The sequence below is a fragment of the Mustelus asterias genome, unplaced genomic scaffold (assembly GCF_964213995.1).
Source record: "Mustelus asterias unplaced genomic scaffold, sMusAst1.hap1.1 HAP1_SCAFFOLD_563, whole genome shotgun sequence".
In the NCBI taxonomy this organism is placed as follows: domain Eukaryota; kingdom Metazoa; phylum Chordata; class Chondrichthyes; order Carcharhiniformes; family Triakidae; genus Mustelus; species Mustelus asterias.
In genome coordinates, this window is record NW_027590513.1 from 22,586 (window position 1) to 40,390 (window position 17,805).

Below are 17,805 nucleotides of genomic sequence, written 5' to 3' on the forward strand. Positions count from 1 at the left end.
CATGATTAAATGGCGGAGCAGACTCAATGGGCCGAGTGGCCTAATTCTGCTCCTGTATCTTCTGGTCTTATAAAGTGGGGTCCAGATGCCAAAGCTCCGCGGAGTTCCTTCCTGCCCCGGAAGGTGCCAACCCAACTGTGCCCAATGTCACTTCCTACAGCAACGTGGAGTAAGCCATTGGGGGGGCGTCACTCTCCGCGATGGCAGCGCCCAGTGGCTGGCCTTGGGCAGACGGACAAGGGGCAACCCATTACCTGTGCTGGGTTAGCCCATCAGCACTGGGGCTCCATTTGAAGGGCTCCAATTGGCCCGTGCTCTCGTGCGTGGTCAAGATAACGGGCGAGATTCCTCGGCCTTCCGGCTGCCTGCTTCCCGCTGGCTGGAGGTGGCACGTTGTTTGCCAAATGCCAGATTCTCCGGCTCCCCGCCGCTGTCAATGGGAATTCCTGTTGACATCACCCCATGCCGGCGGGAATCCCGCGGTGCGCTGCCGGAGGGACCGGAAAATCCTGCCGGCGTGACGGGCCGGAGAATCCCAAGCTTTATCCTTATCCAATGGCCATTTGCTTCCACAAGACATTGGTAAGGCCACACTTGGAATACTGTGTCCAGTTCTGGTCACCCTATTATAGAAAGGATATTATTAAACTAGAAAGAGTGCAAAAAAGATTTACTAGGATGCTACCGGGACTTGGATTGAGTTATAAGGAGAGGCTGGATAGACTGGGACTTTTTTCTCTGGAGCGTAGGAGGCTGAGGGGTGATCTTATAGAGGTCTATAAAATAATGAGGGGCACAGATCAGCTAGATAGTCAACATCTTTTCCCAAAGGTAGGGGAATCTAAAACTAGAGGGCATAGGTTTAAGGTGAGAGGGGAGAGATACAAAAGTGTCCAGAGGGGCAATTCTTTCACACAGAGGATGGTGAGTGTCTGGAACAAGCTGCCAGAGGCAGTAGTAGAGGCGGGTACAATTTTATCTTTTAAAAAGCATTTAGATAGTTACATGGGTAAGATGGGTATAGAGGGATATGGGCCAAATGCGGGCAATTGGGACTAGCTTAGGGGTTTAAATAAAAAGGGGGCGGCATGGACAAGTTGGGCCGAAGGGCCTGTTTCCATGCTGTAAACCTCTATGACTCTATAACTATGATAATACGACTAGGGGCGGCACGGTAGCACAGTGGGTTAGCACTGCTGCTTCACAGCTCCAGAGACCTGGGTTCGATTCCCGGCTCGGGTCACTGTCTGTGTGGAGTTTGCACATTCTCCTCGTGTCTGCGTGGGTTTCCTCCGGGTGCTCCGGTTTCCTCCCACACTCCAAAGATGGGCGGGTTCGGTCGATTGGCCGTGCTAAAATTGCCCCTTAGTGTTCTGAGATGCGTCGGTTAGAGGGATTAGCGGGTAAAATATGTCGGGACATGGGGGTAGGGCCTGGGTGGGATTGTGGTCGGTGCAGCCTCGATGGGCCGAATGGCCTCTTTCTACACTGCAGGGTTTCTATGATTCTATGAGGTATTAATGGTATTATTGCTTGACTATTATTCGTGCCTGGGAGGAGTTTGGGGGGGGGCCGTTGGGGGGGTCCAGGGGACACACAAATGTGAGACTCGGGGACCCCATTGAAGGGGAGGGGGTCGGCGGCGGCGGGGGGTCGGCGGCGGGGGGTCGGCGGCAGGGGGTCGGTGGCGGGGGGTGGGCGGGGAGTCACGATCCGCAGTGTATTAAGCGTCACAGACAATGACACCTCCCACTTCCTCCCTTTACAGATTTGCAGGCCTTACGGACATCGTTGGCAGCCATTGGGAAAGGATGTCTCGCCACCGCGTTCAGCTGTTGCTACCTCCACGCCGGTGAACTCTACCCCACCGTGGTCAGGTGGGTTCCCCCCCCGCCCCCCCCCGTGACCTTTCCCTCGGTGACACCGGCGGCCCAGGCTGGGAGGTCAGGTCCCGGCGCTTGAGGGTAAAGATACACCGCGGGAAGGGAGTTGGAGGAAGGTGGACGTGGTCGGAGGATCAACGCGAGTGGGGCTCAGACTTTCTTCCGGCACTGCAGAGAAGCAAAAGACAAAGCATCCCTCAATGGGTAAAGAGACTGACTGGCGCAGAAAACACAGAGTAGAACCTCCCACCAAGTTCACAGAAGGTTCACTCACCTGGGGTGAGGGAGCTTCTCTACAAAGAAAGGCCAGAGGTGATCTTCATAGAATCTCTACAGTGCAGAAAGAGGCCATTCGGCCCATCGAGTCAGCAACAAACCTCTGACAGAGTATCTCACCCAGGTCCCCCTCCCTATGACCACACACATACTTAGCAACGCCAATCCACCTAACCTGCACATCTTTGGACACTAAGGGGCAATTTAGCATGGCCAATCCACCTAACCTGCATATCTTTGGACACTAAGGGGCAATTTAGCATGGCCAATCCACCTAACCTGCACATGTTTGGACACTAAGAGGCAATTTAGCACGGCCAATCAACCTAACCCGCACATCTTTGGACACTAAGGGGCAATTTAGCATGGCCAATCCACCTAACCTGCATATCTTTGGACACTAAGGGGCAATTTAGCATGGCCAATCCACCTAACCTGCACATCTTTGGACACTAAGGGGCAATTTATCATGGCTATTCCACCTAACCTACACATGTTTGGACGCGAAGAGGCAATTTAGCACGGCCAATCCACCTAACCTGCACATCTTTGGACACTAAGGGGCAATTTATCATGGCTATTCCACCTAACCTACACATGTTTGGACGCGAAGAGGCAATTTAGCACGGCCAATCAACCTAACCCGCACATCTTTGGACACTAAGGGACAATTTAGCATGGCTAATCCACCTAACCTGCACATGTTTGGACACTAAGAGGCAATTTAGCACGGCCAATCAACCTAACCCGCACATCTTTGGACACTAAGGGACAATTTAGCATGGCCAATCCACCTAACCTGCACATCTTTGGACACTAAGGGACAATTTAGCACGGCCAATCCACCTAACCTGCACATCTTTGGACACTAAGGGGCAATTTAGCATGGCCAATCCACCTAACCCGCACATCTTTGGACACTAAGGGACAATTTAGCACGGCCAATCCACCTGACCTGCACATGTTTGGACACTAAGGGGCAATTTAGCACGGATAATCCACCTAACCCGCACATCTTTGGACACTAAGGGGCAATTTAGCACGGCCAATCCACCTAACCTGCACATCTTTGGACACTAAGGGGCAATTTAGCACGGATAATCCACCTAACCCGCACATCTTTGGACACTAAGGGGCAATTTAGCATGGCCAATCCACCTAACCCGCACATCTTTGGACACTAAGGGACAATTTAGCACGGCCAATCCACCTGACCTGCACATGTTTGGACACTAAGGGGCAATTTAGCATGGCCAATCCACCTAACCCGCACATCTTTGGACACTAAGGGGCAATTTAGCACGGCCAATCCACCTAACCTGCACATCTTTGGGCACGAAGGGGCAATTTAACACGGCCAATCCACCTAACCCGCACATCTTTGGACTGTGGGAGGAAATCGGAGCACCCGGAGGAAACCCACGCAGACACGGGGAGAACGTGTAGACTCCGCACAGACAGTGACCCAAGCCGGGAATCGAACCCGGGTCCCTGACGCTGTGAGGCAGCAGCGTTAACCCACTGTGCCACCGTGCACGCCTTTTCTTATTAAAAGATATTAAATCTGGAGGGGAGTCGGCAGGGTGGATGTGGAGAGGATGTTTCCCTCTTGTTGGAGAGACGGGAACCAGGGGGACACAGTTTAAAAATAAGGGGTTTACCATTTAAGATGGAGGTGAGGAGAAATATTTTTCCCTCCCGAGGGTCGGTCATGAACCTTTGGAACTGTGGGGTCCATTCATTCCTCAGAATAGGCGGAGGCAGCACTTGGTATGAATTTAAGATGATTTGCTTCATAGAGGGAGAGAGAGGCAGAGGGAGAGAGAGATATAGAAAGAGACAGAGAGGAAGAGACCGAGAGAGAGACCGAGAGAGAGACCGAGAGAGAGAGCGAGAGAGAGAGCGAGAGAGAGAGAGAGAGCGAGAGAGAGAGAGAGAGAGAGCGAGTGAGAGAGAGAGTGAGAGCAAGAGAGAGTGAAAGTGAGAGAGAGCAAGAGCGAGAGCAAGAGCGAGAGAGAGAGCGAGAGAGAGAGCGAGAGAGAGAGCGAGAGAGAGAGCGAGAGAGAGCGAGAGAGAGCGAGAGAGAGCGAGAGAGAGCGAGTGAGAGAGAGAGAGCGAGAGCAAGAGAGAGTGAGAGAGCAAGAGAGAGAGCGAGAGCAAGAGAGAGACGAGAGAGAGAGCAAGCAAGAGCAAGAGCAAGAGAGAGAGAGCGAGGGAGAGAGAGCGAGCGAGCGAGCGCGAGAGAGAGAGCAAGAGAGCGAGAGAGACAGTGAGAGTGAGAGAGAGAGAGCGAGAGAGAGAGAGCGAGAGAGAGAGAGCGAGCGAGCGTGAGAGAGAGAGCGAGAGAGCGAGAGAGACAGTGAGAGCGAGAGAGAGAACAAGAGAAAGAGCGAGAGAGAGAGAGAGCGAGCGAGAGTGAGAGAGAGAGCGAGAGCCCAAGAGCAAGAGAAAGTGAGAGCGAGAGAGAGAGTGAGCGAGAGAGCGAGAGAAAGCGAGAGAATGCGAGAGAAAGCGAGGGAAAGAGAGAGAGAGAGAAAGCGAGAGAAAGCGAGAGAAAGCGAGCGAGAGAGAGAGCGAGAGAGAGAGCGAGAGAAAGCGAGAGAGAGAGCGAGAGAGAGAGCGAGAGCAAGAGAGCGAGAGCAAGAGAGCGAGAGCAAGAATGAGAGTGAGAGCGAGAGAGAGAAAGCGAGAGAGAGAGCGAGAGAGAGGGCGAGAGAGAGGGCGAGAGAGAGAGCGAGAGCAAGAGAGCGAGAATGAGAGCGAGAGAGAGAGTGAGAGCGAGAGCGCGAGAGAGAGAGGGCGAGTGAGAGAGAGCGAGAGAAAGCGAGAGCGAGAGAGAGAAAGCGAGAGAGAGCGAGAGAGAGGGCGAGAGAGAGAGTGAGAGAGAGAGCGAGAGCAAGAGAGCGAGAATGAGAGCGAGAGAGAGAGTGAGAGCGAGAGCGCGAGAGAGCGAGAGAGAGAGGGCGAGTGAGAGAGAGCGAGAGAAAGCGAGAGCGAGAGAGAGAAAGCGAGAGAGAGAGCGAGAGAGAGGGCGAGAGAGAGAGCGAGAGAGAGAGCGAGAGCAAGAGAGCGAGAATGAGAGCGAGAGAGAGAGTGAGAGCGAGAGCGCGAGAGAGAGGGAGTGAGAGCGAGAGAGAGAGTGAGAGCGAGAGCGCGAGAGAGCGAGAGAGAGAGCGAGAGAGAGAGGGAGTGAGAGAGAGAGAGAGCGAGAGAGAGAGAGAGCGAAAGAAAGAACGCGAGAGAGAGACAGACACAGACTTGAACTCAAACTTCACCCTGGGCCAAACTAACTGAACAGATAACTGTTACTGCACCATATGAATTCTTATCTGCATTATTATAATTGCTGGGCACACACAGTCTCTAACTTTCATAAACAACTGGCAGCTGTGGCCATGAAAATCATTGTTAGTGAAAAAGTCATTTCTGCTAACATTGCATTTTGAAAGAATGCGTTCAAGTTCTGAACTCATCCCAGAATTCACAGCTGAATTTTAAAGTGTGGCCAGCTTAACTCTAAAGCTTAGCCCAGTTCGACACATCGGCAGAAATAGCTTAAAATGAAGTCTTTTAACTGAAGCGAACCAGACAAAAGATCCCACAGAACTCAATCCCCGGAGGGACGGTCAGAGCAGGGTCAGTGAATAATTTTAAGGCGGAGGTAGATAGATACTTGACTAATGACGGGGGGTCAAAGGTTGCCGGGGGGAGGGGCAGTAAGCATGTGGTGAACCATAGATGGTTACCACTATGGGTACTTGTACATATGGCACTCTTGTTGCTGTTGGGGTTAGGGTTGGGGTGTTCTGTGGTACACTCCATTTGGCTCCGCCTTCTTATAGGAGTATAAAGGTCACTGCTACTGTCTAGTAGCCCTTAGTCTGGGATTGTATTGTGATGATGTGGAGATGCCAGCGTTGGACTGGGGTAAGCACAGTAAGAAGTCTCACAACACCAGGTTAAAGTCCAACAGGTTTATTTGGTAGCAAATACCATAAGCTTTCGGAGCGCTGCTCCTTCGTCAGACTCCATCTGACGAAGGAGCAGCGCTCCGAAAGCTTATGGTATTTGCTACCAAATAAACCTGTTGGACTTTAACCTGGTGTTGTGAGACTTCTCACTGTATTGTGAAGCAGTATGCTCTATTCTTGTTGCGAATAAAAGCCTTTATTCCCGGGTACGTCCTAGCCTCCCGAGTGAATTAATCGCGCATCAAAGCGGGAATGTGGAGTTGGGCCCACAATCAGGGCGTGATCTTATTGAATGGGGAAGCAGGCTCGGGAGGGCCGAGTGGCCTTACTCCTGCTGCTAATGCGAATGTATTTGGTCATATCGAAGGGCGGAGCAGGCTCGGGGAAACCTACTCCTGCTCCCAATCCGTATGTCTTCATTTATGCTGTTTTCGTTCATGTCTGAGATGAGGTAAGAGTTGTGAAGTTAGTGTTTATAAAATCATTTAAAAAATTGTACAATGTTGTAAGAAGTTGTAAAATTGCACAGACTGTTCAAAACAAAAAGGTACTTTTTTTCTGTATTTAGAGTTTAAAGCAGGGGTCTCCTAACGACGGCCCGCAGCGGGATACACCCGGCCCGCAGCGGGATACACCCGGCCCGCAGCGGGATACACCCGGCCCGCAGCGGGATACACCCGGCCCGCAGCGGGATACACCCGGCCCGCAGCGGGATACACCCGGCCCGCAGCGGGATACATCCGGCCCACAGCGGGATACACCCGGCCCGCAGCGGGATACACCCGGCCCGCAGCGGGATACACCCGGCCCGCAGCGGGATACACCCGGCCCGCAGCGGGATACACCCGGCCCGCGGCGGGATACACCCGGCCCGCAGCGGGATTACACCCGGCCCACAGCGGGATTACACCCGGCCCACAGCGGGATACACCCGGCCCGCAGCGGGATACACCCGGCCCGCAGCGGGATACACCCGGCCCACAGCGGGATACACCCGGCCCGCAGCGGGATACACCCGGCCCGCAGCGGGATACACCCGGCCCACAGCGGGATTACATCCGGCCCGCCGCCAGTGGGGCGGGACGGGATTCCCGCTGCCGAAAACACTCCCGGAACCCCGCCGCTGACTCAGGATCCGGACGCGGGGACGGAAGCCGCAGGCCGGACATCTGCCGCCGCTCCGCGCGGTGTCTGATGGACCCATGGGAATCCCCGCCCTCTTTACCGGCCGATTGTCCAATCAGAGCTGCCGTCCTGTGACTGACAATTCATTAAACGAATCAGCAATTGAGACATCTGTTATCCAATTGCCGCTCTGCGCTGACTGACTGACGGCTGCTTTATCCAATCCGGAAGCTCCATCCGTCTGAAATGAGCGAGGACAATGACAATGATGGCGGCAATTCAGACCAATTCAGTTATGGTTGGAAAAAAGTAAAGTGGACAGTGAGTGCCGCCTGTTTGATGAAGAATGGGGTGTAAAGTACTTCTTTGTACAAGCAGGTGATAAAGCCTTGTGTGTCATATGCAACGGAACTCGAAAATCGGCCCCGCAGGTGGAGGAGGTGGTTAAGAAGGCGTATGGTGTGCTGGCCTTTATCAATCGAAGGATTGAGTTTAGGAGTCCGGGGATAATGATGCAGCTATATAAGACCCTCGTCAAACCCCACTTGGAGTACTGTGCTCAGCTCCGGTCGCCTCACTATAGGAAGGATGTGGAAAAGATTGAAAGGGTGCAGAGGAGATTTACAAGGATGTTGCCTGGATTGGGTGGCATGCCTTATGAGGATAGGCTGAGGGAGCTCAGTCTTTTCTCCTTGGAGAGACGTAGGATGAGAGGAGTCCTAATAGAGGTATATAAGATGTTGAGAGGCATAGATCGGGTGGACTCTCAGAGGCTTTTTCCCAGGGTGGAAATGGCTGCTACGAGAGGACACAGGTTTAAGGTGCTGGGGGGTAGGTACAGGGGAAATGTGAGGGGGAAGTTTTTCACACAGAGGGTGGTGGGCGAGTGGAATCGGCTGCCGTCAGTGGTGGTGGAGGCAAACTCAATAGGGTCTTTTAAGAGACTCCTGGATGAGTACATGGGACTTAATAGGATGGAGGGTTATAGGTAGGCCTAAAAGGTAGGGATATGTTCGGCACAACTTGTGGGGCCGAAGGGCCTGTTTTGTGCTGTAGTTTTTCTATGTTTGTATGTTTCTAAACTGTTGCAGCTTTGAAGGAGTACAATGTACGTCGGCACTATGAGACCAAACATGAACCAAATCATTCCCAATTCATAGGAACACAGCCTTCGGAAAAGTTTGAATCAATGCAACGCAGGTTGCTTTCCCAACAAGCTTTATTTACGCAGAAGATACTGAAAATGAAGCTTTAACCAGAGCCAGTTACAAACTAGCTTACGTGCTGGCTAAAAGAGGAAAGCCATTCACCGATGGAGATCTCATCAAAGAGTGTATAATGGAAGCAGTGGAAGATTTATGCCCAGAAAAAGCAAACCTGTTCAAAATCATCAGTCTTGCGCCAAATACTGTTGCTCGTAGAATTGAGGATATAGGAAGCAATATATTTCATCAAATTGCAGACAAAGCAAGAAATTTTCAGTTGTATTCTCTCGCAGTTGATGAATCGAATGATGTGTGTGACACATCACAACTCCTCGTATTCATCCGTGGCCTCGCCAGTGAATTTAATGCGACGCAAGAATTAGCATCAGTGCATAGCATGCACAGCACAGTAACTGGAGAAGACATCTTCAAAGAATTGCAAAAAAAAACTGTGTTAGAATATAACCTGGAGTGGGATAAACTGCAATGCGTGACAATTGACGGAGGAAAGAACATGTCTGGGGTGAAGAAAGGTTTGGTTGGACAAATCACAAAAGCTTGAGAGGTCGGTGGATTCTCAAAGCCCGTGTTTCTGCATTGCATTATCCATCAACAAGCATTGTGCGGAAAATATGTGGATATGTCTTGCGTTCTGAAACCTGTTGTTTCAACAGTGAATCTCATTCGATCTCACGGGCTTAATCATCGCCAATTTTGTGATTTTCCGAAAAATACTGATTCTGAGTTCGGTGACTCGCCTTATTATACAGCAATTCGATGGCTTAGTTGTGGAAAGGTTCTATCACAGTTCTTTCAGCTCAGAGAGGAAATTGACTCCTTTCTCACAGAGAAGAATCGACCCGAACCACTTTTATCAAACACTGACTGGCTTTGGAAATTGGCATTTTTTTTGCAGACGTGACAGGCCATATGAATCAATTGAATCTGAAGTTGCAAGGTGAAACAAATTTGATTTGTGATCTATTCGCGCATGTCAAGGCACTCAGGGCAAAACTGATGCCATTTCAAGGACAGCTGAAAGTTCATAACTTGGTTCATTTTCCATGTTGTGAAAAATTTCTTGAAGAGAGTGAAGCAGAATTTCCTTCTTCATTTGCAACAGAAATCATTAAGGACTTGCAAAAACAATCTCAGGAACGATTTTCTGACCTTGATGGAAACACAGATGAAATAAAGCTGTTTCAAAATCCGTTTGGCTACAATGTTGAAACACTCCCGAGTCAGTTTCAAATGGAAATTATTGATCTCCAATCAGATGACATGCTGAAAGACAAGTATAAAGAAGGAAATCTGATCCAATTTTATAAATCTTTGCAGCCTGAGCAGTTTCCAAATTTGAAGCGATTTGCTTGTGGATTTGTATCAGTTTTTGGTACAACGTACCTGTGTGAACAAACATTTTCAAAACTGAAGTATGTCAAGTCCAAATAATCGAGCAAATTTATCTGATGAGCATTTGAAGTCCATTCTAATAATTGGCTCCTCAAGCTTGAAACCTCAGTTCAGCAATATTTTGACATTAAAAAAGCAGTTCCATCATTCTCATTAATCCTGTGCAAAACTTCATGATTTGTTGTAAGCACGACATTATTTCTTTGTAATTGTAATTTTGAGGAAGTGACAAAAACGGTTGACGAAAGAAGGGCCGTGGATGTCGTCTATATGGATTTCAGTAAGGCATTTGACAAAGTCCCACATGGCAGGTTGGTTGAGAAGGTTAAGGCTCATGGGATACAAGGAGAAGTGGCTAGATGGGTGGAGAACTGGCTTGGCCATAGGAGACAGAGGGTAGCGGTCGAAGGGTCTTTTTCCGGTTGGAGATCTGTGACCAGTGGTGTTCCGCAGGGCTCTGTACTGGGACCTCTGCTATTTGTGATATATATAAATGATTTGGAAGAAGGTGTAACTGGTGTTATCAACAAGGTTGCGGATGACACGAAGATGGCTGGAGTTGCGGATAGCGAAGAGCATTGTCGGGCAATTCAGCAGGATATAGATAGGCTGGAAAATTGGGCGGAGAGATGGCAGATGGAATTTAATCCAGATAAATGCGAAGTGATGCATTTTGGAAGAAATAATGTAGGCAGGAGTTATACAATAAATGGCAGAGCCATCAAGAGTATAGAAACACAGAGGGACCTAGGTGTGCAAGTCCACAAATCCTTGAAGGTGGCAACGCAGATGGAGAAGATGGTGAAGAAGGCATATGGTATGCTTGCCTTTATAGGACGGGGTATAGAGTATAAAATCTGGAGTCTGATGATGCAGCTGTATAGAACGCTGGTTAGGCCACATTTGGAGTACTGCGTCCAGTTCTGGTCGCCGCACTACCAGAAGGACGTGGAGGCGTTAGAGAGAGTGCAGAGAAGGTTTACCAGGATGTTGCCTGGTATGGAGGGTCTTAGCTACGAGGAGAGACTGGATAAACTGGGGTTGTTCTCCCTGGAAAGATGGAGAATGAGGGGAGATCTAATAGAGGTGTACAAGATTATGAAGGGGATAGATAGGGTGAACGGTGGGAAGCTTTTTCCCAGGTCAGAAGTGACGATCACGAGGGGTCACGGGCTCAAGGTGAGAGGGGCGAAGTATAACTCAGATATCAGAGGGATGTTTTTTACACAGAGAGTGGTGGGGGCCTGGAATGCGCTATCAAGTAGGGTGGTGGAGGCAGACACGCTGACATCGTTTAAGACTTACCTGGATAGTCACATGAGCAGCCTGGGAATGGAGGGATGCAAACGATTGGTCTAGTTGGACCAAGGAGCGGCACAGGCTTGGAGGGCCGAAGGGCCTGTTTCCTGTGCCGTACTGTTCTTTGTCCTTTGTTCTTCATTCTCACATTTCTCTTTTGTCCTGAATCATATCATGCTGATTACAAAGATGATCCAAATAAAACTTATTCATTCGTTTAAATTTTATTCATTCATTTACAAAACTATTTTTTTTCTTTGCCCCCCGATTAATGTGTAAAATACACGATGTGGCTCTCGTACTGAAAAGCTTGGAGAAACCCCTGCTTCAAAGGAAAGAGAGGTGCAGGTGCATGTAGAGTACACAGACTGAAACATCATTTCGCGAGGCCAGGCAGTGGTGTTGCCAGGGCAAACAGGCTGTTTTCGAAGTTTGCCCAATCGGTTTAAACTAGGCACTTGAATAACGGCAGCCTATCAGATTTGAATTTGATGGTTTTGTTAAACCAATCCTATTGTGTGGATGTCATCGGGGGTGGGTCTCAGAGCCAGTTCCCAGTTCCAGAGAGACAGCCAGAAACTGCCTCTGACACAGCTCACAGCTTTAGAGAGAGAGAGAGAGAGAGAGAGACACAGACTGCAACTCCCTCCCATCGTAACAGCCACATTCATGTCTTAAAAGAAAACCTCGTCTGGATAGTGAAGGCAGAAGTAATCAACAAAGGTGACAGAAGATTCCAGAAGATAAAACCTTCAATTCAATTTCTTACAGATTTGGCGATCTTTGTGCCCTTGTTGCCCTTGTGGGGCACCTCAACCCCGGTGCCCCACAGGGCTGTGTTCTCAGCCCCCTACTATACTCCTTATACACTTCTGACTGTGCGGCCAAATTCCCCTCCAACTCCATTTTCAAGTTTGCTGACGACACCACCGTAGTGGGTCGGATCTCAAACAATGATGAGACAGAGTACAGGAATGAGATAGAGAATCTGGTGAACTGGTGCGGCGACAATAATCTCTCCCTCAATGTCAACAAAACGAAGGAGATTGTCATCGACTTCAGGAAGCGTAAAGGAGAACATGCCCCTGTCTACATCAACGGGGACGATGTAGAAATGGTCGAGAGCTTCAAGTTTTTAGATGTCCAGATCACCAACAACCTGTCCTGGTCCCTCCACACCGACACTATAGTTAAGAAAGCCCCACCAACGCCTCTACTTTCTCAGAAGACTAAGGAAATTCGGCATGTCAGCTATGACTCTCACCAACTTTTACAGATGCACCATAGAAAGCATCCTTTCTGGTTGTATCACAGCTTGGTATGGGGCTTCTGCTCTGCCCAAGACCGCAAGGAACTACAAAAGGTTGTGAATGTAGCCCAGTCCATCACGCAAACCAGCCTCCCATCCATTGACTCCGTTTACACTTCCCGCTGCCTCGGGAAAAGCAGCCAACATAATTAAGGACCCCACGCACCCCGGACATTCTCTCTTCCACCTTCTTCCGTCGGGAAAAAGATACAAAAGTCTGAGGTCACGTACCGACCGACTCAAGAACAGCTTCTTCCCTGCTGCTGTCAGACTTTTGAATGAACCTACCTTGCATTAAGTTGATCTTTCTCTCCACCCTAGCTATGACTGTAACACTACATTCTGCGCCCTCTCCTTTCCTTCTCTATGAACGGTATGCTTTGTCTGTATAGTGCACATGAAATAATACTTTTCACTGTATCCCAATACATGTGACAATAATAAATCAAATATTAAGTTGATCTTTCTCTACACCCTAGCTGTGACTGTAACACTACATTCTGCACCCTCTCCTTTCCTTCTCTATGAACGGTATGCTTTGTCTGTATAGCGCGCAAGAAACAATACTTTTCACTGTATCCCAGTACATGTGACAATAATAAATCAAATCAAAAACCTGGGTTGTATTTTGAGAGTGACTAAAAGATTCTATTCTATTTGTTAATAAGCGGGAATTGTGTTTATCCAAACAACATTCTATTAGAATCCCGGGTTGTTAATAGTTTAGTTAACCTGTTCACTATTAGTTCGATAAATAAAGTGTTACTTGTTTGTTTTTAAAGAGAGAGTCTCAGGAGGTTATCTTGATTTAACTACTCAAAGTTGCTGAAACGCAGATCCAACTCCTTCTCACTCGCACTTTAACAGGTTGAGGGGAGATCTAATAGAAACTTACAAGATAATGGACGGCTTAGATAGGATGGACGTAGGGAAGTTGTTTCCATTAGCAGGGGAGACTAGGACGCGGGGGCACAGCCTTAGAATAAAAGGGAGTCACTTTAGAACAGAGATGAGGAGAAATTTCTTCAGCCAGAGAGTGGTAGGTCTGTGGAATTCATTGCCACAGAGGGCTGTGGAGGCCGAGACATTGAGCGTCTTCAAGACAGAAATTGATAAATTCTTGATTTCTCGAGGAATTAAGGGCTATGGGGAGAGAGCGGGTAAATGGAGTTGAAATCAACCATGATTGAATGGTGGAGTGGACTCGATGGGCCGAATGGCCTTACTTCCGCTCCTATGTCTTATGGTCTTATGGTTATGAAGGGAGGTACTTCCCTCTGGGGGTTTTGGGGTTCTCAGAAAGGGGATCAAGCTTCCCCCTTCGTGACAGTGCGCAAAATTCCTGATTATTATTTGATGGGGAGTGGGAAAAGAGAATTAGCTGCTCTATACGATTGGGTGTGGATAGCGGGCGGGAACCAGACTGTACGGTTGCGATGGTTAAATATCAAAGAAAGGCTCCTGCTCACAAAGGATGGTCCAACAGGCGAGTCCCTGTCCCCTGCCAGATGAAAAACATACCGAGGACGAGTGTTTGCCATGGACTTGATTTGATTTGATTTATTATTGTCACATGTATTGGGATACAGTGAAAAGTATTGTTTCTTGCGCTACACAGACAAAGCATACCATTCATAGAGAAGGAAAGGAGAGAGTGCAGAATGTAGTGTTACAGTCATAGCCAGGGTGTAGAGAAAGATCAACTTAGTGCGATGCAAGTCCATTCAAAAGTCTGACAGCAGCAGGGAAGAAGCTGTTCTTGAGTCGGTTGGTACGTGACTTCAGACTTTTGTATCTTTTTCCCGATGGAAGAAGTTGGAAGAGAGAATGTCCGGGGTGCGTGGGGTCCTTGATTATGCCGGCTGCTTTTCCCCGAGGCAGCTTGAAGTGTAGACAGAGTCAATGGATGGGAGGCTGGTTTGCGTGATGGATTGGGCTACATTCACAATCTTTTGTCGTTCCTTGCGGTCTTGGGCAGAGCAGGAGCCCCATACCAAGCTGTGATACATCCGGAAAGGATGCTTTCTATGGTGCATCTGTAAAAGTTGGTGAGAGTTGTAGTGGACATGCCAAATTTCCTTAGCCTCCTGAGAAAGTAGAGGCGTTGGTGGGGCTTTCTTAACTATAGTGTCGGCGTGGGGGGGGACCAGGACAGGTTGTTGGTGATCTGGACACCTAATAACATGAAGCTCTCGACCCTTTCTACTTTGTCCCCGTTGATGTAGACAGGGGGATGTTCTCCTTTACGCTTCCTGAAGTCGATGACAATCGTACTTTATACCTACATAGGAACACATCATACCTAGACCGAAGGTGAGGCGATGGCCTAGTGGTATTATCGCTGGACTATTAATCCAGAAACTCAGCTAATGTTCTGGGGGACCTGGGTTCGAATCCCACCACGGCAGGTGGTAAAAGTTGAATTCAATAAAAAATATCTGGAATTAAGAATCTACTGATTACCATGAAACCATTGTTGGAAAGTAAGAAGTCTCACAACACCAGGTTAAAGTCCAACAGGTTTATTTGGTAGCACGAGCTTTCGGAATAGAAATCATAGAATCCATACAGTACAGAAAGAGGCCATTTGGCCCATCGAGTCTGCACCGACCACAATCCCACCCAGGCCCTACCCCCATATCCCTACATACTTTACCCACTAATCCCTCTAACCTACACATCTCAGGACACTAAGGGGCAATTTTTAGCATGGCCAATCAACCTAACCCGCACATCTTTGGACTGTGGGGGGAAACCGGAGCACCCGGAGGAATCCCACGCAGACACGAGGAGAATGTGCAAACTCCACACAGACAGTGACCTGAGCCGGGAATCGAACCCAGGTCCCTGGAGCTGTGAAGCAGCAGTGCTAACCCACTGTGCCACCGTGCCGCCCTGGAACGCTGCTCCTTCATCAGGTGCGTGACTCCGAAAGCTCGTGCCACCAAATAAACCTGTTGGGACTTTAAACTGGTGTTGTGAGACTTCTTACTGTGCTTCACCCCAAGTCCAACGCTGGCAACTCCACATCATTGTCAGGAAAACCCATCTGGTTCACTAACGTCCCTTAGGGAAGGAAATCTGCCGTCCTTACCCCGGTCTGGCCTACAAGTGACTCCAGACACCACAGCAATGTGGTTGACTCTCAACTGCCCTCCAAGGGCAACTGGGGATGGGTAATAAATGCTGTGATGTGGAGATGTTGGCGTTGGATTGGGGTAAAGCACAGTCAGAAGTCTCACAACACAAGCATTCAGAGTGTCACTCCTTCTTCACTTGATGAAGGAGCGCCGCTCCGAAAACTTGTGTTGCCAAATAAACCGGCTGGACTTTAACCTGGTGTTGTGTGACTTCCTACTGTAGTAAATGCTTACCCCAGCCAGTGACGCCCATGTCCCATGAATGGATAAAAAAAGTAACTTCAGTACGAGCTCCATATTACGGGTTATATTGAGAAATTGCTAAATCAGTTGAAGCGACACCTCCCTGACGGAACGGCTTACCACGTTCGGACGGCACGTTCTGACGCTCTGTTTATCTCCACAGGCAGACAGGAATGGGTCTGGTGACCACCATGGCCAGGGTGGGAGCCATGATGGCGCCAGTCGTCAAGTTGACGGGCGATTCAGTGGCATTTCTGCCAATGGTGATATACGGTGGCATGGCACTCTTCTCGGGCACCTCTGCCTTCCTCTTGCCCGAAACACGCAACAAGCCATTGCCTGACACGATTGAAGAGATGGAAAGCAGGTCCGTAAACGCCAGCGTCTCACTCTGGGTTCGGTTTATAAATTGGCATGGGTTTTTATTTATTTACTGGGCGTCTCGGTGGCACAGCGGGTTAGCGCCGCCGCCCCACAGCGCCAGGGACCCGGGTTCGATTCCTGGCTTGGGTCACTGTCTGTTTGGAGTCTGCACGTTCTCCCCATGTCTGCGTAGGTTTCCTCCGGGTGCTCTGGTTTCCTCCCACTGTCCAAAGACGTGTAGGTTAGGTGGATTGGCCATGCTAAATTGCTCCATAGTGTCCAAAGATGTGTAGATGAGGAGGATTGGCCATGCTAAATTGTCCCTTAGTGTCCAAAGATGTGCAGGTTAGGTGGATTGGCCATGCTAAATTGTCCCTTAGTGTCCAAAGATGTGCGGGTTAGGTGGATTGGCCATGCTAAATTGCCCCTTAGTGTCCAAAGATGTGCGGGTTAGGTGGATTGGCCATGCTAAATTGCTCCATAGTGTCCAAAGATGTGTAGATGAGGAGGATTGGCCATGCTAAATTGTCCCTTAGTGTCCAAAGATGTGCAGGTTAGGTGGATTGGCCATGCTAAATTGTCCCTTAGTGTCCAAAGATGTGCGGGTTAGGTGGATTGGCCATGCTAAATTGCCTCTTAGTGTCCAAAGATGTGCAGGTTAGGTGGATTGGCCATGCTAAATTGCCCCTTAGTGTCCAAAGATGTGCAGGTTAGGTGGATTGGCCATGCTAAATTGCCCCTTAGTGTCCAAAGATGTGCAGGTTACGGGGATTGGCCATGATAAATTGCCCCCTAGTGTCCAAAGATGTTCAGGTTAGGGGGATTGGCCATGCTAAATTGCCCCTTAGTGTCCAAAGATGTGCAGGTTAGGTGGATTGGCCATGCTAAATTGCCCCTTAGTGTCCAAAGATGTGCAGGTTAGGGGGATTGGCCATGCTAAATTGCCCCCTAGTGTCCAAAGATGTGCAGGTTAGGTGGATTGGCCATGCTAAATTGCCCCTTAGTGTCCAAAGATGTGCAGGTTAGGGGGATTGGCCATGCTAAATTGCCCCTTAGTGTCCAAAGATGCGCAGGTTAGGTGGATTGGCCATGCTAAATTGTCCCTTAGTGTCCAAAGATGTGCGGGTTAGGTGGATTGGCCGTGCTAAATTGTCCCTTAGTGTCCAAAGATGTGCAGGTTAGGTGGATTGGCCATGGTAAATGCGTGGGATTATGGGGTTATGGCAGGGTATGGTTTGGGCCTGGGCAAGATGCTCCTTCGGAGAGTCGGGGCAGACTCGATGGGCCGAATGACCTCCTTCTGCATTGTGGGGATTCTATGGTCCATTCACAGGATGTGGGGACCGCTGGTTGGGCCTAGCATTTATTGCCCTTCAAAAGGTGGTGGGTGAGCAGCCATCTTGAACCCACTGTGGTCCCTGTGGCGTAGGTACATCCCTTGCGCTGTTAGGGAATTCCAGGAACCAGCCACAGTGAAGGGACGGCCGATATATTTCCAAGTCGGGATGGTGAGTGGCTCGGAGGGGGAGCTTGCAGGTGGGTGTGTTCCCCATGTGTCTGCTGCCCCCCCCTTGTCCT

At 49.4% G+C, this 17,805-nt stretch overlaps 1 protein-coding gene across 2 annotated transcripts in view; it reads left to right on the forward strand.

Moving 5' to 3' along the window:
- The window catches only part of LOC144487060 (solute carrier family 22 member 6-A-like), a 41,934-nt gene that overhangs the window by 22,579 nt on the left and 1,550 nt on the right, over positions 1-17,805 (forward strand). The window contains exons 8-10 of one of the 2 annotated variants that reach the window (XM_078205107.1): positions 1,769-1,877; positions 6,498-6,581; positions 16,028-16,231. In XM_078205107.1, the coding sequence (XP_078061233.1) occupies positions 1,769-1,877; positions 6,498-6,581; positions 16,028-16,231 (397 nt within the window). The remainder of the gene's footprint in view (positions 1-1,768; positions 1,878-6,497; positions 6,582-16,027; positions 16,232-17,805) is intronic. The other variant, XM_078205108.1, reaches the window with a different exon arrangement.